At 43.7% G+C, this 27,559-nt stretch overlaps 1 protein-coding gene across 2 annotated transcripts in view; it reads left to right on the top strand.

Moving 5' to 3' along the window:
* LOC123990498 (signal-induced proliferation-associated 1-like protein 1) overlaps positions 1-27,559 on the top strand; it is a 264,229-nt gene that overhangs the window by 209,545 nt on the left and 27,125 nt on the right. For both annotated transcript variants that reach the window (XM_046291048.1, XM_046291049.1), the window contains one exon: positions 949-1,082. In XM_046291048.1, the coding sequence (XP_046147004.1) occupies positions 949-1,082 (134 nt within the window). The remainder of the gene's footprint in view (positions 1-948; positions 1,083-27,559) is intronic.

The raw sequence follows: 27,559 nt of genomic DNA, 5'->3' as shown, positions 1-27,559 counted from the left end.
TAGACATCAAGAAAGCCAGTCAGTTGACTATTGACAACTTTTTCCGACACTTTTGATAAACAGGACAAAATAGAAAGAGGTCTATAACAGTTAGGATCAGCTTGATATCCCCCTTTAAGTAAAGGACACACACACACAAACACACTAACACACACACACACTATATAGTGTCCTCCATTCCCTATATAGTGCCCTACACCATTAGTGCCCTACACCATTAGTGCCCTACACCATTAGTGCCCTATACCATTAGTGCCCTATACCATTAGTGCCCTATACCATTAGTGCCCTACACCATTAGTGCCCTATACCATTAGTGCCCTATACCATTAGTGCCCTACACCATTAGTGCCCTACACCATTAGTGCCCTATACCATTAGTGCCCTATACCATTAGTGCCCTATACCATTAGTGCCCTACACCATTAGTGCCCTACACCATTAGTGCCCTATACCATTAGTGCCCTATACCATTAGTGCCCTACACCATTAGTGCCCTACACCATTAGTGCCCTATATAGGGAATAGTGTACTTGATACATATCCCATGACCCAGTCCGTGCAACGGAAGCAGCTTCCGCCCACAACCCTGCTTTTCAATTTACTTTCTATTTATTTCCTTCCTCATTTTTCTTTCTACTCCTGCATCTATGCATCTATGGCCAACACATGTGGTAGATGATGGGAAACAGCTGCTGTTCTGTGGGCAACTTGATGTTCACAAAATTACATGGACTTTCAATGCGCTTGACCACAAGTTGCTGAGTTTTTGTGTGGCTGTTTTTCCTTCTCTCTCTCTCTCTCTGTGTGTGTGTGTGTGTGTGTGTGTGTGTGTGTGTGTGTGTGTGTGTGTGTGTGTGTGTGTGTGTGTGTGTGTGTGTGTGTGTGTGTGTGTGTGTGTGTGTGTGTGTGTGTGTGTGTGTGTGTGTGTGTGTGTGTGTGTTCTAGGTTCGGAGAACGCAGACAACACTCTCCTCTATCTACGGAGCGGCAGGTGGTGGGGGAAGGAGGGGCTAGCGGCAAGTCCACACCAAACTGGCCGAGAGTAGAGGAAGGGGGTGGGTCCGACCGAGGTTCTACAGGTGAGATTGACCAATGGGAGAGAGGGATTTGATAATTAAGCTGTTGGGGGAGAGCTGTTGGGGGAGAGCTGTTGGAGGGAGAGCTGTTTGGGGGAGAGCTGTTTGGGGAGAGCTGTTTGGGGGGAGAGCTGTTGGGGGGAGAGCTGTTGGGGGAGAGCTGTTGGGGGGAGAGCTGTTGGGGGTGCTGCAGGACTGGAGTTGGGAAACACCGCCCGATGTAATGCACTATGGGTTATATTATAGAAAACATTATACACTAGGGGAAAGAAAGTAGAACCCATTGGTGTAGTTCCCTATCACCAGTCCTCACAGTTGGTGCATGTGAGATGTTGAGTAGTTTAAAGTAATTTGTAAACTGGTTGGTTCGAGCCCTGAATGTTGATTGGCTGAAAGCCGTGGTATATCGGGTATGACAAAACAATATTTTTGTACTTTTCTAATTATGTTGTTAACAAGTTTATAATCGCAATAAGGCACCTGAGGGTTTGTGGTATATGGCCAATATTGCATGGCTAAGGACTGTTGCGTCGTGCCTGAGAACAGCTCTTAGCCGTGCTATATTGGCCATATACCACACCTCCTTGGGCCTTACTGTTAAAACATACACCTACTCCTATATGAACATAGACCTATCTAGAGACACCTACTCCTATATGAACATAGACCTATCTAGAAACACCTATGAACATAGACCTATCTAGGTACACCTACTCCTATATGAACATAGACCTATCTAGAGACACCTACTCCTATATGAACATAGACCTATCTAGATACACCTACTCCTATATGAACATAGACCTATCTAGGTACACCTACTCCTATATGAACATAGACCTATCTAGGTACACCTACTCCTATATGAACATAGACCTATCTAGAGACACCTACTCCTATATGAACATAGACCTATCTAGGTACACCTACTCCTATATGAACATAGACCTATCTAGGTACACCTACTCCTATATGAACATAGACCTATCTAGGTACACCTACTCCTATATGAACATAGACCTATCTAGGTACACCTACTCCTATATGAACATAGACCTATCTAGAGACACCTACTCCTATATGAACATAGACCTATCTAGAGACACCTACTCCTATATGAACATAGACCTATCTAGGTACACCTACTCCTATATGAACATAGACCTATCTAGAGACACCTACTCCTATATGAACATAGACCTATCTAGAGACACCTACTCCTATATGAACATAGACCTATCTAGGTACACCTACTCCTATATGAACATAGACCTATCTAGGTACACCTACTCCTATATGAACATAGACCTATCTAGAGACACCTACTCCTATATGAACATAGACCTATCTAGGTACACCTACTCCTATATGAACATAGACCTATCTAGGTACACCTACTCCTATATGAACATAGACCTATCTAGGTACACCTACTCCTATATGAACACAGACCTATCTAGGTACACCTACTCCTATATGAACATAGACCTATCTAGGTACACCTACTCCTATATGAACATAGACCTATCTAGAGACACCTACGGTCTGCATCCGTTTATAGATTAGTGTGGTTTCCTATCAGTCATCTCAGGGAAATGCCCTTTAAGATGAAATATGTCCTGTACCTTAAATACAAACATTTCACGACTGCTAACTGCTGTATAAATGTCAAAATGACTGCATTGATCTCTGACTGCAGTGTGATCGTCCATCCGTCAGTGTGGTAGTTTGCCCTTGTCGTGTTAACACATAGTGTGTGGGAAGAACACGGATGTTTAATTGCCTCTGTCGCATTTAGCGTGTATCTGCTGGTACGTTACATTTAGCGTGTATCTGCTGGTATGTTACATGTAGTGGGTATCTGCAGGTAAGTTACATTTAGCGTGTATCTGCTGGTATGTTACATGTAGTGGGTATCTGCAGGTAAGTTACATTTAGCATGTATCTGCTGGTACGTTACATTTAGCGTGTATCTGCTGGTATGTTACATGTAGTGGGTATCTGCAGGTAAGTTACATTTAGCGTGTATCTGCTGGTATGTTACATGTAGCGTGTATCTGCTGGTACGTTACATTTAGCATGTATCTGCTGGTATGTTACATGTAGCGTGTATCTGCTGGTATGTTACATGTAGCGTGTATCTGCTGGTACGATACAAGTAGCGTGTATCTGCTGGTATGTTACATGTAGCATATATCTGCTGGTACGATACATGTAGCGTGTATCTGCTGGTACCATACATGTAGCGTGTATCTGCTGGTATGTTGGAGATGTAGCGTGTATCTGCTGGTATGTTACATGTAGCGTGTATCTGCTGGTATGTTACACAGGGTAGCGTGTATCTGCTGGTGTTGTTTGACATTTAGCGTGTATCTGCTGGTATGTTACATGGTTGACGTGTATCTGCTGGTATGTTACATGTAGCGTGTATCTGCCTGGGTTAGAGGCGTTAATTTAGAGCGTGTATCTGCTGGAGACGTTACATGTAGCGTGTATCTGCTGGGAGGCGTTACATGTAGCGTGTATCTGCTGAGTACGTTACATGGAGCGTGTATCTGCTGGCCTGGAAGTTACATGAGCGTGTATCTGCTGGGAGGAGTTACAGAATCAGGTGATATCTGGAGAAGGTTACATGGGAAGCGATGTATCTGCTGAGGAGAGTTACATGTAGCGTGTATCTGCTGGTACGTTACATGTAGCGTGTATCTGCTGGTATGTTACATGTAGCGTGTATCTGCTGGTACGTTACATGTAGCGTGTATCTGCTGGTACGTTACATGTAGCGTGTATCTGCTGGTACGTTACATGTAGCGTGTATCTGCTGGTATGTTACATGTAGCGTGTATCTGCTGGTATGTTACATGTAGCGTGTATCTGCTGGTATGTTACATGTAGCGTGTATCTGCTGGTATGTTACATGTAGCGTGTATCTGCTGGTACGTTACATGTAGCGTGTATCTGCTGGTATGTTACATGTAGCGTGTATCTGCTGGTATGTTACATGTAGCGTGTATCTGCTGGTATGTTACATTTGAAGTGGAGCTTCAGCCCAGAACTGAATAACACAGAGAGAAAGCCTCCCACTCAGAGAGAGAGAATCCCCTGCTCTCTACCACATATTATAGATAGTGTGTGTGTGCGTGCGTGCGTGTGTGTGTGTACACCTGCAGCTTTCACTGCCAGTAGTACTCTCCCATGGCTCTTTCTGTATGAAACAGTTGTTGGCTTAGATGGCACTGACAGACCCACTCTTCCTGTCACCCCCCCCTCATACACCCCAACACACACATACCCCCCTCATACACCCCAACACACACATACCCCCCTCATACACCCCAACACACACATACCCCCACCATCATACACCCCAACACACTCATACACCCCAACACACACATACCCCCATACACCCCGACACACACATACCCCCCTCATACACCCCAACACACACATACCCCCTCATACACCCCAACACACACATACCCCCCCCCATCCAGCTAGGGCTGTTGTTATATACAGCTAGGACTGTTGTTATTGTTATATACAGCTAGGACTGTTGTTATTGTTATATACAGCTAGGGCTGTTGTTGTTGTCATATACAGCTAGGGCTGTTGTTATATACAGCTAGGACTGTTGTTATATACAGCTAGGGCTGTTGTTATTGTTATATACAGCTAGGACTGTTGTTATTGTTATATACAGCTAGGGCTGTTGTTATTGTTATATACAGCTAGGGCTGTTGTTATAAACAGCTAGGACTGTTGTTATATACAGCTAGGGCTGTTGTTATTGTTATATACAGCTAGGACTGTTGTTATATACAGCTAGGGCTGTTGTTATTGTTATATACAGCTAGGGCTGTTGTTATATACAGCTAGGGCTGTTGTTATATACAGCTAGGGCTGTTGTCATATACAGCTAGGGCTGTTGTTATTGTTATATACAGCTAGGACTGTTGTTATATACAGCTAGGACTGTTGTTATTGTTATATACAGCTAGGACTGTTGTCATATACAGCTAGGACTGTTGTTATTGTTATATACAGCTAGGACTGTTGTCATATACAGCTAGGACTGTTGTCATATACAGCTAGGACTGTTGTTATATACAGCTAGGGCTGTTGTTATTGTTATATACAGCTAGGGCTGTTGTTATTGTTATATACAGCTAGGGCTGTTGTTATTGTTATATAAAGCTAGGGCTGTTGTTATATACAGCTAGGACTGTTGTTATATACAGCTAGGGCTGTTGTTATTGTTATATACAGCTAGGGCTGTTGTTATATACAGCTAGGGCTGTTGTTATTGTTATATACAGCTAGGGCTGTTGTTATATACGGCTAGGGCTGTTGTTATTGTTATATACAGCTAGGACTGTTGTTATATACAGCTAAGGCTGTTGTTATATACAGCTAGGGCTGTTGTTATTGTTATATACAGCTAGGACTGTTGTTATATACAGCTAGGGCTGTTGTTATTGTTATATACAGCTAGGGCTGTTGTTATTGTTATATACAGCTAGGGCTGTTGTTATTGTTATATACAGCTAGGACTGTTGTCATATACAGCTAGGACTGTTGTTATATACAGCTAGGGCTGTTGTTATTGTTATATACAGCTAGGACTGTTGTCATATACAGCTAGGACTGTTGTTATATACAGCTAGGACTGTTGTTATTGTTATATACAGCTAGGACTGTTGTCATATACAGCTAGGACTGTTGTTATATACAGCTAGGGCTGTTGTTATTGTTATATACAGCTAGGGCTGTTGTTATTGTTATATACAGCTAGGGCTGTTGTTATTGTTATATACAGCTAGGGCTGTTGTTATTGTTATATACAGCTAGGGCTGTTGTTATATACAGCTAGGGCTGTTGTTACAGCTAGGGCTGTTATTGTTATATACAGCTAGGGCTGTTGTTATTGTTATATACAGCTAGGGCTGTTGTTATATACAGCTAGGGCTGTTGTTATTGTTATATACAGCTAGGGCTGTTGTTATATACAGCTAGGACTGTTGTTATTGTTATATACAGCTAGGGCTGTTGTTATTGTTATATACAGCTAGGGCTGTTGTTATTGTTATATACAGCTAGGGCTGTTGTTATTGTTATATACAGCTAGGGCTGTTGTTATATACAGCTAGGACTGTTGTTATTGTTATATACAGCTAGGGCTGTTGTTATATACAGCTAGGACTGTTGTTATTGTTATATACAGCTAGGGCTGTTGTTATTGTTATATACAGCTAGGGCTGTTGTTATTGTTATATACAGCTAGGGCTGTTGTTATTGTTATATACAGCTAGGGCTGTTGTTATTGTTATATACAGCTAGGGCTGTTGTTATTGTTATATACAGCTAGGGCTGTTGTTATATACAGCTAGGGCTGTTGTTATTGTTATATACAGCTAGGGCTGTTGTTATTGTTATATACAGCTAGGGCTGTTGTTATTGTTATATACAGCTAGGGCTGTTGTTATATACAGCTAGGGCTGTTGTTATTGTTATATACAGCTAGGGCTGTTGTTATATACAGCTAGGACTGTTGTTATTGTTATATACAGCTAGGGCTGTTGTTATTGTTATATACAGCTAGGGCTGTTGTTATTGTTATATACAGCTAGGGCTGTTGTTATTGTTATATACAGCTAGGGCTGTTGTTATATACAGCTAGGACTGTTGTTATTGTTATATACAGCTAGGGCTGTTGTTATTGTTATATACAGCTAGGGCTGTTGTTATTGTTATATACAGCTAGGGCTGTTGTTATTGTTATATACAGCTAGGGCTGTTGTTATATACAGCTAGGACTGTTGTTATTGTTATATACAGCTAGGACTGTTGTTATTGTTATATACAGCTAGGGCTGTTGTTATTGTTATATACAGCTAGGACTGTTGTTATTGTTATATACAGCTAGGGCTGTTGTTATTGTTATATACAGCTAGGGCTGTTGTTATATACAGCTAGGACTGTTGTTATTGTTATATACAGCTAGGGCTGTTGTTATTGTTATATACAGCTAGGGCTGTTGTTATTGTTATATACAGCTAGGGCTGTTGTTATTGTTATATACAGCTAGGGCTGTTGTTATTGTTATATACAGCTAGGGCTGTTGTTATTGTTATATACAGCTAGGGCTGTTGTTATATACAGCTAGGGCTGTTGTTATTGTTATATACAGCTAGGGCTGTTGTTATATACAGCTAGGACTGTTGTTATTGTTATATACAGCTAGGGCTGTTGTTATTGTTATATACAGCTAGGGCTGTTGTTATATACAGCTAGGACTGTTGTTATTGTTATATACAGCTAGGGCTGTTGTTATTGTTATATACAGCTAGGGCTGTTGTTATTGTTATATACAGCTAGGGCTGTTGTTATTGTTATATACAGCTAGGGCTGTTGTTATTGTTATATACAGCTAGGGCTGTTGTTATTGTTATATACAGCTAGGACTGTTGTTATATACAGCTAGGGCTGTTGTTATATACAGCTAGGGCTGTTGTTATATACAGCTAGGGCTGTTGTTATATACAGCTAGGACTGTTGTTATTGTTATATACAGCTAGGACTGTTGTCATATACAGCTAGGGCTGTTGTTATATACAGCTAGGGCTGTTGTTATATACAGCTAGGGCTGTTGTTGTTGTTATATACAGCTAGGGCTGTTGTTATATACAGCTAGGACTGTTGTTATATACAGCTAGGGCTGTTGTTGTTGTTATATACAGCTAGGGCTGTTGTTATATACAGCTAGGGCTGTTGTTATATACAGCTAGGACTGTTGTTATTGTTATATACAGCTAGGGCTGTTGTTATTGTTATATACAGCTAGGGCTGTTGTTATTGTTATATACAGCTAGGACTGTTGTTATTGTTATATACAGCTAGGGCTGTTGTTATATACAGCTAGGGCTGTTGTTATTGTTATATACAGCTAGGGCTGTTGTTATTGTTATATACAGCTAGGACTGTTGTTATATACAGCTAGGACTGTTGTCATATACAGCTAGGACTGTTGTTATATACAGCTAGGGCTGTTGTTATTGTTATATACAGCTAGGACTGTTGTCATATACAGCTAGGACTGTTGTTATATACAGCTAGGGCTGTTGTTATTGTTATATACAGCTAGGGCTGTTGTTATTGTTATATACAGCTAGGGCTGTTGTTATTGTTATATACAGCTAGGGCTGTTGTTATATACAGCTAGGACTGTTGTTATTGTTATATACAGCTAGGGCTGTTGTTATATACAGCTAGGACTGTTGTTATTGTTATATACAGCTAGGGCTGTTGTTATTGTTATATACAGCTAGGGCTGTTGTTATTGTTATATACAGCTAGGGCTGTTGTTATTGTTATATACAGCTAGGGCTGTTGTTATTGTTATATACAGCTAGGGCTGTTGTTATTGTTATATACAGCTAGGGCTGTTGTTATATACAGCTAGGGCTGTTGTTATTGTTATATACAGCTAGGGCTGTTGTTATTGTTATATACAGCTAGGGCTGTTGTTATTGTTATATACAGCTAGGGCTGTTGTTATATACAGCTAGGGCTGTTGTTATTGTTATATACAGCTAGGGCTGTTGTTATATACAGCTAGGACTGTTGTTATTGTTATATACAGCTAGGGCTGTTGTTATTGTTATATACAGCTAGGGCTGTTGTTATTGTTATATACAGCTAGGGCTGTTGTTATTGTTATATACAGCTAGGGCTGTTGTTATATACAGCTAGGACTGTTGTTATTGTTATATACAGCTAGGGCTGTTGTTATTGTTATATACAGCTAGGGCTGTTGTTATTGTTATATACAGCTAGGGCTGTTGTTATTGTTATATACAGCTAGGGCTGTTGTTATATACAGCTAGGACTGTTGTTATTGTTATATACAGCTAGGACTGTTGTTATTGTTATATACAGCTAGGGCTGTTGTTATTGTTATATACAGCTAGGACTGTTGTTATTGTTATATACAGCTAGGGCTGTTGTTATTGTTATATACAGCTAGGGCTGTTGTTATATACAGCTAGGACTGTTGTTATTGTTATATACAGCTAGGGCTGTTGTTATTGTTATATACAGCTAGGGCTGTTGTTATTGTTATATACAGCTAGGGCTGTTGTTATTGTTATATACAGCTAGGGCTGTTGTTATTGTTATATACAGCTAGGGCTGTTGTTATATACAGCTAGGGCTGTTGTTATTGTTATATACAGCTAGGGCTGTTGTTATTGTTATATACAGCTAGGGCTGTTGTTATTGTTATATACAGCTAGGGCTGTTGTTATTGTTATATACAGCTAGGGCTGTTGTTATTGTTATATACAGCTAGGGCTGTTGTTATATACAGCTAGGGCTGTTGTTATTGTTATATACAGCTAGGGCTGTTGTTATTGTTATATACAGCTAGGGCTGTTGTTATTGTTATATACAGCTAGGGCTGTTGTTATTGTTATATACAGCTAGGGCTGTTGTTATTGTTATATACAGCTAGGGCTGTTGTTATTGTTATATACAGCTGGTTGTTGTTATTATTGTTATATACAGCTAGGGCTGTTGTTATATACAGCTAGGGCTGTTGTTATTGTTATATACAGCTAGGGCTGTTGTTATTGTTATATACAGCTAGGGCTGTTGTTATTGTTATATACAGCTAGGGCTGTTGTTATATACAGCTAGGGCTGTTGTTATTGTTATATACAGCTAGGGCTGTTGTTATATACAGCTAGGGCTGTTGTTATTGTTATATACAGCTAGGGCTGTTGTTATTGTTATATACAGCTAGGGCTGTTGTTATATATACAGCTAGGACTGTTGTTATATTGCTAGGGCTGTTGTTATATACAGCTAGGGCTGTTGTTATTGTTATATACAGCTAGGACTGTTGTTATATACAGTTATATACAGCTAGGGCTGTTGTTATATACAGCTAGGGCTGTTGTTATTGTTATATACAGCTAGGGCTGTTGTTATTGTTATATACAGCTAGGGCTGTTGTTATATACAGCTAGGGCTGTTGTTATTGTTATATACAGCTAGGGCTGTTGTTATTGTTATATACAGCTAGGGCTGTTGTTATTGTTATATACAGCTAGGGCTGTTGTTATATACAGCTAGGGCTGTTGTTATTGTTATATACAGCTAGGGCTGTTGTTATTGTTATATACAGCTAGGGCTGTTGTTATTGTTATATACAGCTAGGGCTGTTGTTATTGTTATATACAGCTAGGGTTGTGTTGTTATATACAGCTAGGGCTGTTGTTATTGTTATATACAGCTAGGGCTGTTGTTATTGGGCTGTTGTTATATACAGCTAGGGCTGTTGTTATTACAGCTAGGGCTGTTGTATATACAGCTAGGGCTGTTGTTATTGTTATATACAGCTAGGGCTGTTGTTATTGTTATATACAGCTAGGGCTGTTGTTATTGTTATATACAGCTAGGGCTGTTGTTATATACAGCTAGGGCTGTTGTTATATATACAGCTAGGGCTGTTGTTATATATACAGCTAGGGCTGTTGTTATTGTTATATACAGCTAGGGCTGTTGTTATTGTTATATACAGCTAGGGCTGTTGTTATTGTTATATACAGCTAGGGCTGTTGTTATATATAGCTAGGGCTGTTGTTATTGTTATATACAGCTAGGACTGTTGTTATATACAGCTAGGGCTGTTGTTATTGTTATATACAGCTAGGGCTGTTGTTATTGTTATATACAGCTAGGGCTGTTGTTATTGTTATATACAGCTAGGGCTGTTGTTATATACAGCTAGGACTGTTGTTATTGTTATATACAGCTAGGGCTGTTGTTATTGTTATATACAGCTAGGGCTGTTGTTATTGTTATACAGCTAGGGCTGTTGTTATTGTTATATACAGCTAGGGCTGTTGTTATTGTATATACAGCTAGGGCTGTTGTTATATGTTTGTTATATACAGCTTGTTGTTATATACAGCTAGGGCTGTTGTTATTGTACAGCTAGGGCTGTTGTTATTGTTATATACAGCTAGGGCTGTTGTTATTGTTATATACAGCTAGGGCTGTTGTTATTGTTATATACAGCTAGGGCTGTTGTTATTGTTATATACAGCTAGGGCTGTTGTTATATACAGCTAGGGCTGTTGTTATTGTTATATACAGCTAGGGCTGTTGTTATATACAGCTAGGGCTGTTGTTATTGTTATATACAGCTAGGGCTGTTGTTATTGTTATATACAGCTAGGGCTGTTGTTATTGTTATATACAGCTAGGGCTGTTGTTATTAGGGCTGTTGTTATATACAGCTAGGGCTGTTGTTATTGTTATATACAGCTAGGGCTGTTGTTATATACAGCTAGGGCTGTTGTTATTGTTATATACAGCTAGGGCTGTTGTTATTGTTATATACAGCTAGGGCTGTTGTTATTGTTATATACAGCTAGGGTGTTGTTATATACAGCTAGGGCTGTTGTTATTGTTATACAGCTAGGGCTGTTGTTATTGTTATATACAGCTAGGGCTGTTGTTATTGTTATATACAGCTAGGGCTGTTGTTATTGTTATATACAGCTAGGGCTGTTGTTATATACAGCTAGGGCTGTTGTTATTGTTATATACAGCTAGGGCTGTTGTTATTGTTATATACAGCTAGGGCTGTTGTTATTGTTATATACAGCTAGGGCTGTTGTTATTGTTATATACAGCTAGGGCTGTTGTTGTTATATACAGCTAGGGCTGTTGTTATATACAGCTAGGGCTGTTGTTATTGTTATATACAGCTAGGGCTGTTGTTATTGTTATATACAGCTAGGGCTGTTGTTATTGTTATATACAGCTAGGGCTGTTGTTATATACAGCTAGGGCTGTTATATACAGCTAGGGCTGTTGTTATTGTTATATACAGCTAGGGCTGTTGTTATTGTTATATACAGCTAGGGCTGTTGTTATTGTTATATACAGCTAGGGCTGTTGTTATTGTTATATACAGCTAGGGCTGTTGTTATTGTTATATACAGCTAGGGCTGTTGTTATTGTTATATACAGCTAGGGCTGTTGTTATTGTTATATAGCAGGGCTAGGGGACTGTTGTTATTGTTATATACAGCTAGGGCTGTTGTTATTGTTATATACAGCTAGGGCTGTTGTTATTGTTATATACAGCTAGGGCTGTTGTTATTGCTAGGGCTATATATACAGCTAGGGCTGTTGTTATTGTTATATACAGCTAGGGCTGTTGTTATTGTTATATACAGCTAGGGCTGTTGTTATTGTTATATACAGCTAGGGCTGTTGTTATTGTTATATACAGCTAGGACTGTTGTTATATACAGCTAGGGCTGTTGTTATATACAGCTAGGGCTGTTGTTATATACAGCTAGGGCTGTTGTTATATACAGCTAGGGCTGTTGTTATATACAGCTAGGACTGTTGTTATTGTTATATACAGCTAGGACTGTTGTCATATACAGCTAGGGCTGTTGTTATATACAGCTAGGGCTGTTGTTGTTGTTATATACAGCTAGGACTGTTGTTATATACAGCTAGGGCTGTTGTTATATACAGCTAGGACTGTTGTTATATACAGCTAGGGCTGTTGTTATATACAGCTAGGACTGTTGTTATATACAGCTAGGGCTGTTGTTATATACAGCTAGGGCTGTTGTCATATACAGCTAGGGCTGTTGTTATATACAGCTAGGGCTGTTGTTGTTGTTATATACAGCTAGGGCTGTTATATACAGCTAGGACTGTTGTTATATACAGCTAGGGCTGTTGTTGTTGTTATATACAGCTAGGGCTGTTGTTATATACAGCTAGGGCTGTTGTTATATACAGCTAGGACTGTTGTTATATACAGCTATTAGGACTGTTATATACTATTGTTATATACAGCTAGGGCTGTTGTTATTGTTATATACAGCTAGGGCTGTTGTTATTGTTATATACAGCTAGGACTGTTGTTATTGTTATATACAGCTAGGGCTGTTGTTATATACAGCTAGGGCTGTTGTTATTGTTATATACAGCTAGGGCTGTTGTTATTGTTATATACAGCTAGGACTGTTGTTATATACAGCTAGGGCTGTTGTTATATACAGCTAGGGCTGTTGTCATATACAGCTAGGGCTGTTGTTATTGTTATATACAGCTAGGGCTGTTGTTATATACAGCTAGGGCTGTTGTTATATACAGCTAGGGCTGTTGTTATATACAGCTAGGGCTGTTGTTATATACAGCTAGGGCTGTTGTTATTGTTATATACAGCTAGGGCTGTTGTTATATACAGCTAGGGCTGTTGTTATATACAGCTAGGGCTGTTGTTATATACAGCTAGGGCTGTTGTTATTGTTATATACAGCTAGGGCTGTTGTTATTGTTATATACAGCTAGGGCTGTTGTTATTGTTATATACAGCTAGGGCTGTTGTTGTGACAGTGTTACCATCACACAGGCAGCAATGAGTCATGACTGCAGTAAATATTATATTTGACCGCTGAGTAATGGTAATCTCCTCTCATGCACAGGCGTTGGTAGTACCTAACTCACTAACGGCCATCAGGTCCTAATGGCCTGGTACTCAGGCTCTATTGTCCCTCCATCAGGTCCTAATGGCCTGGTACTCAGGGCTCTATTGTCCCTCCATCAGGTCCTAATGGCCTGGTACTCAGGCTCTATTGTCCCTCCATCAGGTCCTAATGGCCTGGTACTCAGGGCTCTATTGTCCCTCCATCAGGTCCTAAGGACCTGGTACTCAGGGCTCTATTGTCCCTCCATCAGGTCCTAAGGGCCTGGTACTCAAGCTCTATTGTCCCTCCATCAGGTCCTAATGGCCTGGTACTCAGGGCTCTATTGTCTCTACTGTTTTAAAACTTACCTCACTGTGATGATCAAATTGAAGAAAGAAGTTCAACAACAGGTTGAAACCGTGTGGAAAACATGGCCGTTTGGGGATGTTTTCTTCAAAGCCTAACAGCACTTTCTAAGGTGATGATTAATTTAAACATCCATATATATGACCCCCCCCCCCAAGAAAAACCTGAATTAAAATAAGTTTTGCGCCATTATTCAATACACAGTCTACCACATATTACGCATGGCAGAAAATCACATCAAACAAGACGTATTTAAGATGTCTTTGTCACATATGTATATTTATATTTATATACAATTTGTCTAGTCTATACTATAAATTAGAGTGACTGTATTATCATCCATACGGGATGGACTGGTTACCTTGTGCTTACGCTCCAAACGTTCTATCCCATGGGTCTGGGGGAGAACCTAGAGAACCTAGAACCTAGACTGTATTATCATCCATACTGGATGGACTGGTTACCTTGTGCTTACGCTCCAAACGTTCTATCCCATGGGTCTGGGGGAGAACCTAGAGAACCTAGACTGTATTATCATCCATACGGGATGGACTGGTTACCTTGTGCTTACGCTCCAAACGTTCTATCCCATGGGTCTGGGGGAGAACCTAGAACCTAGAGAACCTAGACTGTATTATCATCCATACGGGATGGACTGGAACCTTATCATCCATGTGGACTTACGCTCCAAACGTTCTATCCCATGGGTCTGGGGGAGAACCTAGAACCTAGAGAACCTAGACTGTATTATCATCCATACTGGATGGACTGGTTACCTTGTGCTTACGCTCCAAACGTTCTATCCCATGGGTCTGGGGGAGAACCTAGAGTGCTAGGAGATGCAGTTGGTTCATTGATTGTGCAGAAGGCGGCTTACAGTTAGCCTACAATTATAGTGAGTTTTCATTTTGAATCGCCGAGTAATAGAGTATTGTTTGTTTATATTTTCAACGTTTTAGTAGTCTGGAAAATGACCTTTAGCTACAGAATATATCTCACCACTATGCGTTTCCTCCTCCTCCTCTCTCCTTCATTCCTTTCTCGACCGTGCAGAGGGGCTGTCAACAGTTTAATGAAATGTGTGTTGTTGTTGTTGGAGAAAAAACATTGTTACTATCGATGTTCCCGAAACAGATTTCACTTGGTTTCCTAAATGAAGCGCTGGGTAGCTGCAGGAAGAGAGTTGAAGGGGCCATGCCGTACGGAGTCTGGGGGGGGATATCACCTGTCGCGTAGCGAGACCATGCTCCTCAAATAGTGGTTGATGTGAAACAAGTGTTATATTTATTTCTCAGCTGCTCATATTAAGCACATCTCCGCTATAAAAGCAAAGTAGCCTCCCCTGCATCATTTGAAAATGGAACCGGCGAGTAATCGGCCTCCGTTCGCTATTCGGGTGCATATGAAGGACATGTGTCTCCCCCCCCATGCCCATTTGATAATGGGCCATTCCAAATCTGACATATTAGTAAAGACGAGATTAAATGAAGAATAGTCTGATGGGTGAAAATATGATCTACTTGATGAGAGAAACAACGTGTGAAACTTGAGAACAAGGAACGGGAGTGCAAGTTTAAAAAAATAATAATAATAATAATGTTGCTACTTTCTCTAATCAATATTCTATTGTCGCATCATACAGTTCATATCTGTTCTGATTTCTAACACGTTGTAAGGTTTGTAATCATTCACAACTAAAGTTGCCAAATAAATCTAACCTATTGTTTCAAATGATGCCTTTTACACTCAACATGGACACTTCGTATAAGCACTCTGGGGGAAAAAATATCCATACTATTTTATTCATCTATGTTATATTATTTTTACTATTAAAATCGTATAAAATAACGGCACGAGACCAATACGCATGTCATGTCTGCTAAATGAACTAGCCAACATACAGGCTGTGGTGTGGTGTAATAGTCTGATAACATACAGTGGACCGACTCACATTCTGTTCTGCTTGAAATACATTTTCTTCATTGCATAATGTTTCTTTACACATAAATAATGTATTTATTGTGGTTTGTGTATTATTACATTGATTTATTATACTGTTTGTGTTTTAATGTACATGTTCTTGCGTCAGCGAGTGGAAGCCGAGATATGCTAAACGCGTTTATGTTCAAATAACGGTCAATTACCGTGAGACCAGCAGACTTTCGCGTGATAATCACCGGCTGACAAAATGTCATGACAACCACAGCCCCATATCCACCTTCGTTTCTCCTCTCTCTCCTTTCCTCTCTGTTCAAGGCTTCTCTGTAGGAAAATTCAAAACATAAATTCCTCTCTTTCCTGTCAGTACAGTTGTGTAACCAACTCTGTGTGTCTTTCTCTTTCTCACACTCTCTTTTCTCTCTCCCTCTCCCCTCCCTCTCTCCCTCCCTCTCTCCCTCCCTCCCTCTCTTCCTCCCTCCCTCTCTTACTCCCTCCCTCTCTTACTCCCTCCCTCTCTTACTCCCTCCCTCTCTTACTCCCTCTCTTCCTCCCTCTCTTCCTCTCTCCCTCCCGCTCTTCCTCTCTCCCTCCCTCCCTCTCTCCCTCCCTCTCTTCCTCTCTCCCTCCCTCTCTTCCTCCCTCTCTTCCTCTCTCCCTCTCTCTCCCTCCCTCCCTCTCTTCCTCCCCCCTCCCTCTCTTCCTCCCTCTCTTCCTCCCTCCCTCCCTCTCTTCCTCCCTCCCTCCCTCCCTCTCTTCCTCCCTCCCTCCCTCTCTTCCTCTCTCCCTCCCTCTCTTCCTCCCTCCCTCCCTCTCTTCCTCCCTCTCTTCCTCCCTCCCTCCCTCTCTTCCTCTCTCCCTCCCTCTCTTCCTCCCTCCCTCCCTCCCTCCCTCCCTCCCTCTCTTCTTCCCTTCCTACCTCTCTTCCTCCAGCCCTTTTCAAGGAAATCTACCATGACTCACGTCCCCCTCCTGTTTCTTTCTCTTTTTCCTTCACTTCATCCCTCTGCAGTTCCTTCTCCCATCCTCTCCTCCTTTCAACTCTGTGCTGCTGGTTGAATCGACCCCGTTCACTCTCACAGTCTAAACTAGAGAAAGTACATGCAACCCTAAACCCAGTCCAGTATAACCCAGTCCGGTATAACCCAGTCCGGTATAACCCAGTCCGTTATAACCCAGTTCAGTATAACCCAACCCTAAACCCAGTCCAGTATAACCCAGTCCAGTATAACCCAGTTCAGTATAACCCAACCCTAAACCCAGTCCAGTATAACCCAGTCCAGTATAACCCAGTCCAGTATAACCCAGTCCAGTATAACCCAACCCTAAACCCAGTCCAGTATAACCCAACCCTAAACCCAGTCCAGTATAACCCAGTCCAGTATAACCCAACCCTAAACCCAGTCCAATATAACCCAGTCCAGTATAACCCAGTCCAGTATAACCCAGTACAGTATAACCCAGTCCGGTATAACCCAGTCTGGTATAACCCAGTCCAGTATAACCCAGTCCGGTATAACCCAGTCCAGTATAACCCAACCCTAAACCCAGTCCGGTATAACCCAGTCCGGTATAACCCAGTCCGGTATAACCCAGTCCGGTATAACCCAGTCCAGTATAACCCAGTCCGGTATAACCCAGTCCGGTATAACCCAATCCAGTATAACCCAGTCCGTTATAACCCAGTCCAGTATAACCCAACCCTAAACCCAGTCCAGTATAACCCAGTCCAGTATAACCCAGTCCAGTATAACCCAGTCGGTATAACCCAACCCTAAACCCAGTCCAGTATAACCCAGTCCAGTATAACCCAGTCCGATATAACCCAGTCCGGTATAACCCAGTCCAGTATAACCCAGTCCGGTATAACCCAGTCCGGTATAACCCAACCCTAAACCCAGTCTGGTATAACCCAGTCTGGTATAACCCAGTCTGGTATAACCCAGTCCAGTATAACCCAGTCCAGTATAACCCAACCTAAACCCAGTCCAGTATAACCCAGTCCAGTATAACCCAGTCCGGTATAACCCAGTCCAGTATAACCCAGTCCAGTATAACCCAACCCTAAACCCAGTCCAGTATAACCCAGTCCAGTATAACCCAACCCTAAACCCAGTCCGGTATAACCCAGTCTGGTATAACCCAGTCTGGTATAACCCAGTCCGGTATAACCCAGTCCAGTAAAACCTAGTCTGGTATAACCCAACCCTAAACCCAGTCCGGTATAACCCAGTCCAGTATAACCCAGTCCGGTATAACTCAGTCCGAATAACCCAGTCCAATATAACCCAGTCCAGTATAACCCAACCCTAAACCCAGTCCAGTATAACCTAGTCGGTATAACCCAGTCCGGTATAACCCAGTCGGTATAACCCAGTCCAGTATAACCCAGTCCAGTATAACCCAACCCTAAACCCAGTCCAGTATAACCCAGTCCAGTATAACCCAGTCCAGTATAACCCAGTCCAGCATAACCCAGTCCAGCATAACCCAGTCCAGCATAACCCAGTCCGGTATAACCCAGTCCGGTATAACCCAGTCCGGTATAACCCAACCATAAACCTAGTCCAGTATAACCCAGTCCAGTATAACCCAGTCCAGTATAACCCAGTCCAGTATAACCCAGTCCGGTATAACCCAGTCCGGTATAACCCAGTCCAGTATAACCCAACCCTAAACCCAGTCCAGTATAACCCAGTCCAGTATAACCCAACCCTAAACCCAGTCCAGTATAACACAGTCCAGTATAACCCAACCCTAAACCCAGTCCAGTATAACCCAGTCCAGTATAACCCAACCCTAAACCCAGTCCAGTATAACCCAACCCTAAACCCAGTCCAGTATAACCCAGTCCAGTATAACCCAACCCTAAACATAGTCCAGTATAACCCAACCCTAAACCCAGTCCAGTATAACCCAACCCTAAACCCAGTCCAGTATAACCCAACCCTAAACCCAGTCCAGTATAACCCAACCCTAAACCCAGTCCAGTATAACCCAGTCCAGTATAACCCAACCCTAAACCCAGTCCAGTATAACCCAGTCCAGTATAACTCAACCCTAAACCCAGTCCAGTATAACCCAGTCCAGTATAACCCAGTCCAGTATAACCCAACCCTAAACTCAGTCCAGTATAACCCAACCCTAAACCCAGTCCAGTATAACCCAGTCCAGTATAACCCAACCCTAAACACAGTCCAGTATAACCCAACCCTAAACCCAGTCCAGTATAACCCAACCCTAAACCCAGTCCAGTATAACCCAGTCCATTATAACCCAGTCCGGTATAACCCAGTCTGGTATAACCCAGTCCAGTATAACCCAGTCCAGTATAACCCAACCCTAAACCCAGTCCAGTATAACCCAGTCCAGTATAACCCAGTCCAGAATAACCCAGTCCAGTATAACCCAACCCTAAACCCATTCCAGTATAACCCAGTACGGTATAACCCAGTCCGGTATAACCCAGTCCAGTATAACCCAGTCCAGTATAACCCAACCCTAAACCCAGTCCAGTATAACCCAGTCCAGTATAACCCAGTCCAGTATAACCCAGTCCGGTATAACCCAGTCCAGTATAACCCAACCCTAAACCCAGTCCGGTATAACCCAGTCCGGTATACCCCAACCCTAAACCCAGTCCGGTATAACCCAGTCCAGTATAACCCAGTCCAGTATAACCCAGTCCAGTATAACCCAACCCTAAACCCAGTCCGGTATAACCCAGTCCAGTATAACCCAACCCTAAACTCAGTCCAGTATAACCCAGTCCGGTATAACTCAGTCCGGAATAACCCAGTCCAATATAACCCAGTCCAGTATAACCCAACCCTAAACCCAGTCCAGTATAACCTAGTCCGGTATAACCCAGTCCGGTATAACCCAGTCGGTATAACCCAGTCCAGTATAACCCAGTCCAGTATAACCCAACCCTAAACCCAGTCCAGTATAACCCAGTCCAGTATAACCCAGTCCAGTATAACCCAGTCCAGCATAACCCAGTCCAGCATAACCCAGTCCAGCATAACCCAGTCCGGTATAACCCAGTCCGGTATAACCCAGTCCGGATAACCCAACCATAAACCTAGTCCAGTATAACCCAGTCCAGTATAACCCAGTCCAGTATAACCCAGTCCAGTATAACCCAGTCCGGTATAACCCAGTCCGGTATAACCCAGTCCAGTATAACCCAACCCTAAACCCAGTCCAGTATAACACAGTCCAGTATAACCCAACCCTAAACCCAGTCCAGTATAACCCAGTCCAGTATAACCCAACCCTAAACCCAGTCCAGTATAACCCAACCCTAAACCCAGTCCAGTATAACCCAGTCCAGTATAACCCAACCCTAAACATAGTCCAGTATAACCCAACCCTAAACCCAGTCCAGTATAACCCAACCCTAAACCCAGTCCAGTATAACCCAACCCTAAACCCAGTCCAGTATAACCCAGTCCAGTATAACCCAACCCTAAACCCAGTCCAGTATAACCCAGTCCAGTATAACCCAACCCTAAACCCAGTCCAGTATAACCCAGTCCAGTATAACTCAACCCTAAACCCAGTCCAGTATAACCCAGTCCAGTATAACCCAGTCCAGTATAACCCAACCCTAAACTCAGTCCAGTATAACCCAACCCTAAACCCAGTCCAGTATAACCCAGTCCAGTATAACCCAACCCTAAACACAGTCCAGTATAACCCAACCCTAAACCCAGTCCAGTATAACCCAACCCTAAACCCAGTCCAGTATAACCCAGTCCATTATAACCCAGTCCGGTATAACCCAGTCTGGTATAACCCAGTCCAGTATAACCCAGTCCAGTATAACCCAACCCTAAACCCAGTCCAGTATAACCCAGTCCAGTATAACCCAGTCCAGAATAACCCAGTCCAGTATAACCCAACCCTAAACCCATTCCAGTATAACCCAGTCCGGTATAACCCAGTACGGTATAACCCAGTCCGGTATAACCCAGTCCAGTATAACCCAGTCCAGTATAACCCAACCCTAAACCCAGTCCAGTATAACCCAGTCCAGTATAACCCAGTCCAGTATAACCCAGTCCGGTATAACCCAGTCCAGTATAACCCAACCCTAAACCCAGTCCGGTATAACCCAGTCCGGTATACCCCAACCCTAAACCCAGTCCGGTATAACCCAGTCCAGTATAACCCAGTCCAGTATAACCCAGTCCAGTATAACCCAACCCTAAACCCAGTCCGGTATAACCCAGTCCAGTATAACCCAACCCTAAACTCAGTCCAGTATAACCCAGTCCAGTATAACCCAGTCCAGTGTAACCCAACCCTAAACCCAGTCCAGTATAACCCAACCCTAAACCCAGTCCAGTATAACCCAACCCTAAACCCAGTCCAGTATAACCCAGTCCAGTGTAACCCAGTCCAGTATAACCCAACCATAAACCCAGTCCAGTATAACCCAACCATAAACCCAGTCCAGTATAACCCAACCCTAAACCCAGTCCAGTATAACCCAGTCCAGTATAACCCAACCCTAAACTCAGTCCAGTATAACCCAGTCCAGTATAACCCAGTCCAGTGTAACCCAACCCTAAACCCAGTCCAGTATAACCCAACCATAAACCCAGTCCAGTATAACCCAACCCTAAACCCAGTCCAGTATAACCCAACCCTAAACCCAGTCCGGTATAACCCAACCCTAAACCCATTAATCCCCTTTCCAAGGGGTGTAGATCCTAACTGGCATACATAAGCAGCACGTGAGTTTCAAATTTTGGGGAAGATAATTTTCACCATAAAAATGCACCGTTATAGTAAAAGCATCACATGCATAATTGTATTTGTGGTCACTTTGATAATGGTGGTTTCCGCTAATGGAACATTCGCGCTGATATCCTCCTACCATGTGTGTCATGCTGGTGATAGAGGACCCAAAAGCGACTTAACAGAAACAGAGTTTATTCAAGTCCAAACAGGGAATAACAGAAATCCTCTAGTCTGTAGAGGGGAATAACAAGAGAAGCGGCCACAGACTGCAGGTCGCTTCGGGTAGGCGCAGGCCGTAGTTGACAGAGACACCTGCTCACACGCAGCATCTGATGAAGGCAAAAAACACGACAGGACAGGGCGAAACACAATCACAGCACGGTGAATACTAAACAAGGAACCGACGGGACAGGAACGGAACACAAAGGAATAAATAGGGACTCTAATCAGGGGAAAGGATCGGGAACAGGTGTGGGAAGACTAAATGATGATTAGGGAATAGGAACAGCTGGGAGCAGGAACGGAACGATAGAGAGAAGAGAGAGCGAGAGAGTGAGAGGGGGAGGGGGAGAGAGAGGGATAGAAAGAGGGAAAGAACCCAATAAGACCAGCAGAGGGAAACGAACAGAATGGGGAGCACAGGGACAAGACATGATAATAAATGACAAACATGACAGTACCCCCCCACTCACCGAGCGCCTCCTGGCGCACTCGAGGAGGAATCCTGGCGGCAACGGAGGAAATCATCGATGAGTGAACGGTCCAGCACGTCCCCGAGACGGAACCCAACTCCTCTCCTCAGGACCGTAACCCTCCCAATCCACTAAGTATTGGTGACCCCGTCCCCGAGAACGCATGTCCATGATCTTATGTACCTTGTAAATAGGTGCGCTCTCGACAAGGACGGGAGGGGGGAGGGAAGACGAACGGGGTGCGAAGAAAGGGCTTAACACAGGAGACATGGAAGACAGGATGGACGCGACGAAGATGTCGCGGAAGAAGCAGTCGCACAGCGACAGGATTGACGACCTGGGAGACACGGAACGGACCAATGAACCGCGGAGTCAACTTACGAGAAGCTGTCGTAAGAGGAAGGTTGCGAGTGGAAAGCCACACTCTCTGGCCGCAACAATACCTTGGACTCTTAATCCTGCGTTTATTGGCGGCTCTCAGTCTTCCCCGCAGACAAAGGCAGACCGGTAGTGAAGCCTAAGGCGATGTGAGACCATGGTCGAGAAGGAATGGGGAGCGGTCTGAGACGACCGGCAGGAGGAGAGTTACCCGACTTAGTCTGCGCGCAGTCCGAACAAGCAGCCACGAAACGGCGCGTGTCACGCTCCTGAGTCGGCCACCAAAAGCGCTGGCGAATAGACGCAAGAGTGCCTCGAACACCGGGATGACCAGCTAACTTGGCAGAGTGAGCCCACTGAAGAACAGCCAGACGAGTGGAAACAGGAACGAAAAGGAGGTTACTAGGACAAGCGCGCGGCGGCGCAGTGTGCGTGAGTGCTTGCTTAACCTGTCTTTCAATTCCCCAGACTGTTAACCCGACAACACGCCCATAAGGAAGAATCCCCTCGGGATCAGTAGAAGCCACAGAAGAACTAAACAGACGGATAAGGCATCAGGCTTGGTGTTCTTGCTACCCGGACGGTAAGAAATCACAAACTCGAAACGAGCGAAAAACAACGCCCAACGAGCTTGACGGGCATTAAGTCGTTTGGCAGAACGGATGTACTCAAGGTTCTTATGGTCTGTCCAAACGACAAAAGGAACGGTCGCCCCCTCCAACCACTGTCGCCATTCGCCTAGGGCTAAGCGGATGGCGAGCAGTTCACGGTTACCCACATCATAGTTGCGCTCAGATGGCGACAGGCGATGAGAAAAATAAGCGCAAGGATGAACCTTATCGTCAGACTGGAAGCGCTGGGATAGAATGGCTCCCACGCCTACCTCTGAAGCGTCAACCTCGACAATGAATTGTCTAGTGACGTCAGGAGTAACGAGGATAGGAGCGGACGTAAAACGTTCTTTTAGAAGATCAAAAGCTCCCTGGGCGGAACCGGACCACTTAAAACACGTCTTGACAGAAGTAAGAGCTGTGAGAGGAGCAGCAACTTGACCGAAATTACGAATGAAACGCCGATAGAAATTAGCGAAACCTAAAAAGCGCTGCAACTCGACACGTGACCTTGGAACGGGCCAATCACTGACAGCTTGGACCTTAGCGGAATCCATCTGAATGCCTTCAGCGGAAATAACGGAACCGAGAAAAGTAACGGAGGAGACATGAAAAGAGCACTTCTCAGCCTTTACGTAGAGACAATTCTCTAAAAGGCGCTGTAGAACACGTCGAACGTGCTGAACATGAATCTCGAGTGACGGAGAAAAAATCAGGATATCGTCAAGATAGACAAAAACAAAGATGTTCAGCATGTCTCTCAGAACATCATTAACTAATGCCTGAAAAACAGCTGGCGCATTGGCGAGACCGAACGGCAGAACCCGGTACTCAAAATGCCCTAACGGAGTGTTAAACGCCGTTTTCCACTCGTCCCCCTCTCTGATGCGCACGAGATGGTAAGCGTTACGAAGGTCCAACTTAGTAAAGCACCTGGCTCCCTGCAGAATCTCGAAGGCTGATGACATAAGGGGAAGCGGATAACGATTCTTAACCGTTATGTCATTCAGCCCTCGATAATCCACGCAGGGCGCAGAGTACCGTCCTTCTTCTTAACAAAAGAACCCCGCCCCGGCCGGAGAAGAAGAAGGCACTATGGTACCGGCGTCAAGAGACACAGACAAATAATCCTCGAGAGCCTTACGTTCGGGAGCCGACAGAGAGTATAGTCTACCTCGAGGAGGAGTGGTCCCCGGAAGGAGATCAATACTACAATCATACGACCGGTGAGGAGGAAGGGAGTTGGCTCGGGACCGACTGAAGACCGTGCGCAGATCATGATATTCCTCCGGCACTCCTGTCAAATCGCCAGGTTCCTCCTGAGAAGTAGGGACAGAAGAAACGGGAGGGATGGCAGACATTAAACACTTCACATGACAAGAAACGTTCCAGGATAGGATAGAATTACTAGACCAATTAATAGAAGGATTATGACATACTAGCCAGGGATGACCCAAAACAACAGGTGTAAACGGTGAACGGAAAATCAAAAAAGAAATAGTCTCACTGTGGTTACCAGATACTGTGAGAGTTAAAGGTAGTGTCTCAAATTTGATACTGGGAAGATGACTACCATCTAAGGCAAACATGGGCGTAGGCTTGTCTAACGGTCTGAAAGGAATGTTATGTTTCCGAACCCATGCTTCGTCCATGAAACAACCCTCAGCCCCAGAGTCAATCAAGGCACTGCATGTAGCACCCGAACCGGTCCAGCGTAGATGGACCGACATAGTAGTACAAGATCTAGATGAAGAGACCTGAGTAGTAGCGCTCACCAGTAGCCCTCCGCTTACTGATGGGCTCTGGCCTCTTACTGGACATGAATTAACAAAATGTCCAGCAACTCCGCAATAGAGGCACAGGCGGTTGGTGATCCTCCGTTCCCTCTCCTTAGTCGAGATGCGAATCCCTCCCAGCTGCATGGGCTCAGTCTCAAAGCCAGAGGAGGGAGATGGTTGCGATGCGGAGCAGGGAAACACCGTTGATGCGAGCTCTCTTCCACGAGCCCGGTGACGAAGATCTACCCGTCGTTCTATGCGGATGGCGAGAGCAATCAAAGAGTCCACATCTGAAGGAACCTCCCGGAGAGAATCTCATCCTTAACCACTGCGTGGAGTCCCTCCAGAAAACGAGCGAGCAGCGCCGGCTCGTTCCACTCACTAGAGGCAGCAAGAGTGCGAAACTCAATAGAATAATCCGTTATGGACCGTTCACCTTGGCATAAGGAAGCCAGGGCCCTAGAAGCCTCCCTACCAAAAACTGAACGGTCAAAAACCCGAATCATCTCCTCTTTAAAGTTCTGGAACTTGTTAGAGCAATCAGCCCTTGCCTCCCAGATAGCTGTGCCCCATTCTCGAGCCCGGCCAGTAAGGAGTGAAATGACGTAAGCAACCCGAGCTCTCTCTCTAGAGTATGTGTTGGGTTGGAGAGAGAACACAATCTCACACTGCGTGAGAAAGGAGCGGCACTCAGTGGGCTGCCCGGAGTAGCAAGGTGGGTTATTAACCCTAGGTTCTGGAGGCTCGGCAGGCCAGGAAGTAACAGGTGGCACGAGACGTAGACTCTGGAACTGTCCAGAGAGGTCGGAAACCTGAGCGGCCAGGTTCTCCACGGCATGGCGAGCAGCAGACAATTCCTGCTCGTGTCTGCCGAGCATGGCTCCTTGGATCTTGACGGCAGTGTAACGAGCGTCTGAAGTCGCTGGGTCCATTCCTTGGTCGGTTCCTTCTGTCATGCTGGTGATAGAGGACCCAAAAGCGACTTAACAGAAACAGAGTTTATTCAAGTCCAAACAGGGAATAACAGAAATCCTCTAGTCTGTAGAGGGAATAACAAGAGAAGCGGCCACAGACTGCAGGTCGCTTCGGGTAGGCGCAGGCCGTAGTTGACAGAGACACCTGCTCACACGCAGCATCTGATGAAGGCAAAAACACGACAGGACAGGGCGAAACACAATCACAGCACGGTGAATACTAAACAAGGAACCGACGGGACAGGAACGGAACACAAAGGAATAAATAGGGACTCTAATCAGGGGAAAGGATCGGGAACAGGTGTGGGAAGACTAAATGATGATTAGGGGAATAGGAACAGCTGGGAGCAGGAACGGAACGATAGAGAGAAGAGAGAGCGAGAGAGTGAGAGGGGAGGGGAGAGAGAGGGATAGAAAGAGGAAAGAACCCAATAAGACCAGCAGAGGGAAACGAACAGAATGGGGAGCACAGGGACAAGACATGATAATAAATGACAAACATGACAATGTGCCCGTTGCGGAGTTTATAATGTGAAGAAAAGGCGAAATGTTCTGATCTGTTGCGTCGGCAACTTTTTATAAAAAACGTTTTTTTTTTGTTGATGATAGCGGCTGTATTTATTTGGGATCTATCGCATCCCACAACTGTCCCACACTATGTTTGGAATATTTATTTCTCGCACAGAATAGAATAGGTCGACTTTTGTACTATAGGGGATAGTAGGTTGACATAGGCTAGTGTTTTTGCTGTTTGTTTGGCCTATTCATCTGGTTTGCTGAAAATGTGGACAGTCCTTCCAATATCTTCAATATGCACCTCGGGAATTGTATAAGGACGCGTGCAGTTGCGGCACCAATCTGTCTTCACTTGTAGCATGTGAGAAAGTCCCAATCACGTGATGGAGCTCAGGGAGAAGGGCACAACGACGCCATAGAATTCTAGCCATTATCAAGTGCTTGTCAAATTGTGAATGAGAGACTGATGAAGTGTGTACAGCCTGTGCAAAAACAAACAAAGCAGAGCTCCTGCCTTTCAAGCAGCTGTTTCCAAATCATCATTAGTCGCATCATACAGCCGTACAAATCTAAACATATAGCCCAGCGTTTGTAGAACAACTAAAGTTAAATGAACAACTCTAAATGAAGCGAATAGGAATACCTACTTATTTGTTAACCACTCAACACAGAATAGCTGCATGTGCAACACACTCCCTTAATCGTTTGGAAAAAAATATCCTTTCTATTTTATTCAGTTTTGTTCAATTGTATTTTTCATACTATAAAATAATGGCACGGAATTCTAAGACAATCTCCTCTGCTAAATGAACTAGTGTAGCATACAGCCATTTGACATGGCCAGATCAGGACCTAACATAAGGACAACTAAATGAACTAGTGTAGCCCACATCCATTTGACACAGCCAGATCAGGACTTAACATAAGGACAACTAAATGAACTAGTGTAGCATACAGCCATTTGACATGG

The sequence above is a fragment of the Oncorhynchus gorbuscha genome, linkage group LG12 (assembly GCF_021184085.1).
Source record: "Oncorhynchus gorbuscha isolate QuinsamMale2020 ecotype Even-year linkage group LG12, OgorEven_v1.0, whole genome shotgun sequence".
Classification (NCBI taxonomy): domain Eukaryota; kingdom Metazoa; phylum Chordata; class Actinopteri; order Salmoniformes; family Salmonidae; genus Oncorhynchus; species Oncorhynchus gorbuscha.
Note: the sequence above shows the minus strand (reverse complement) of the source record. Positions and strands in the feature narration are given on the sequence as shown.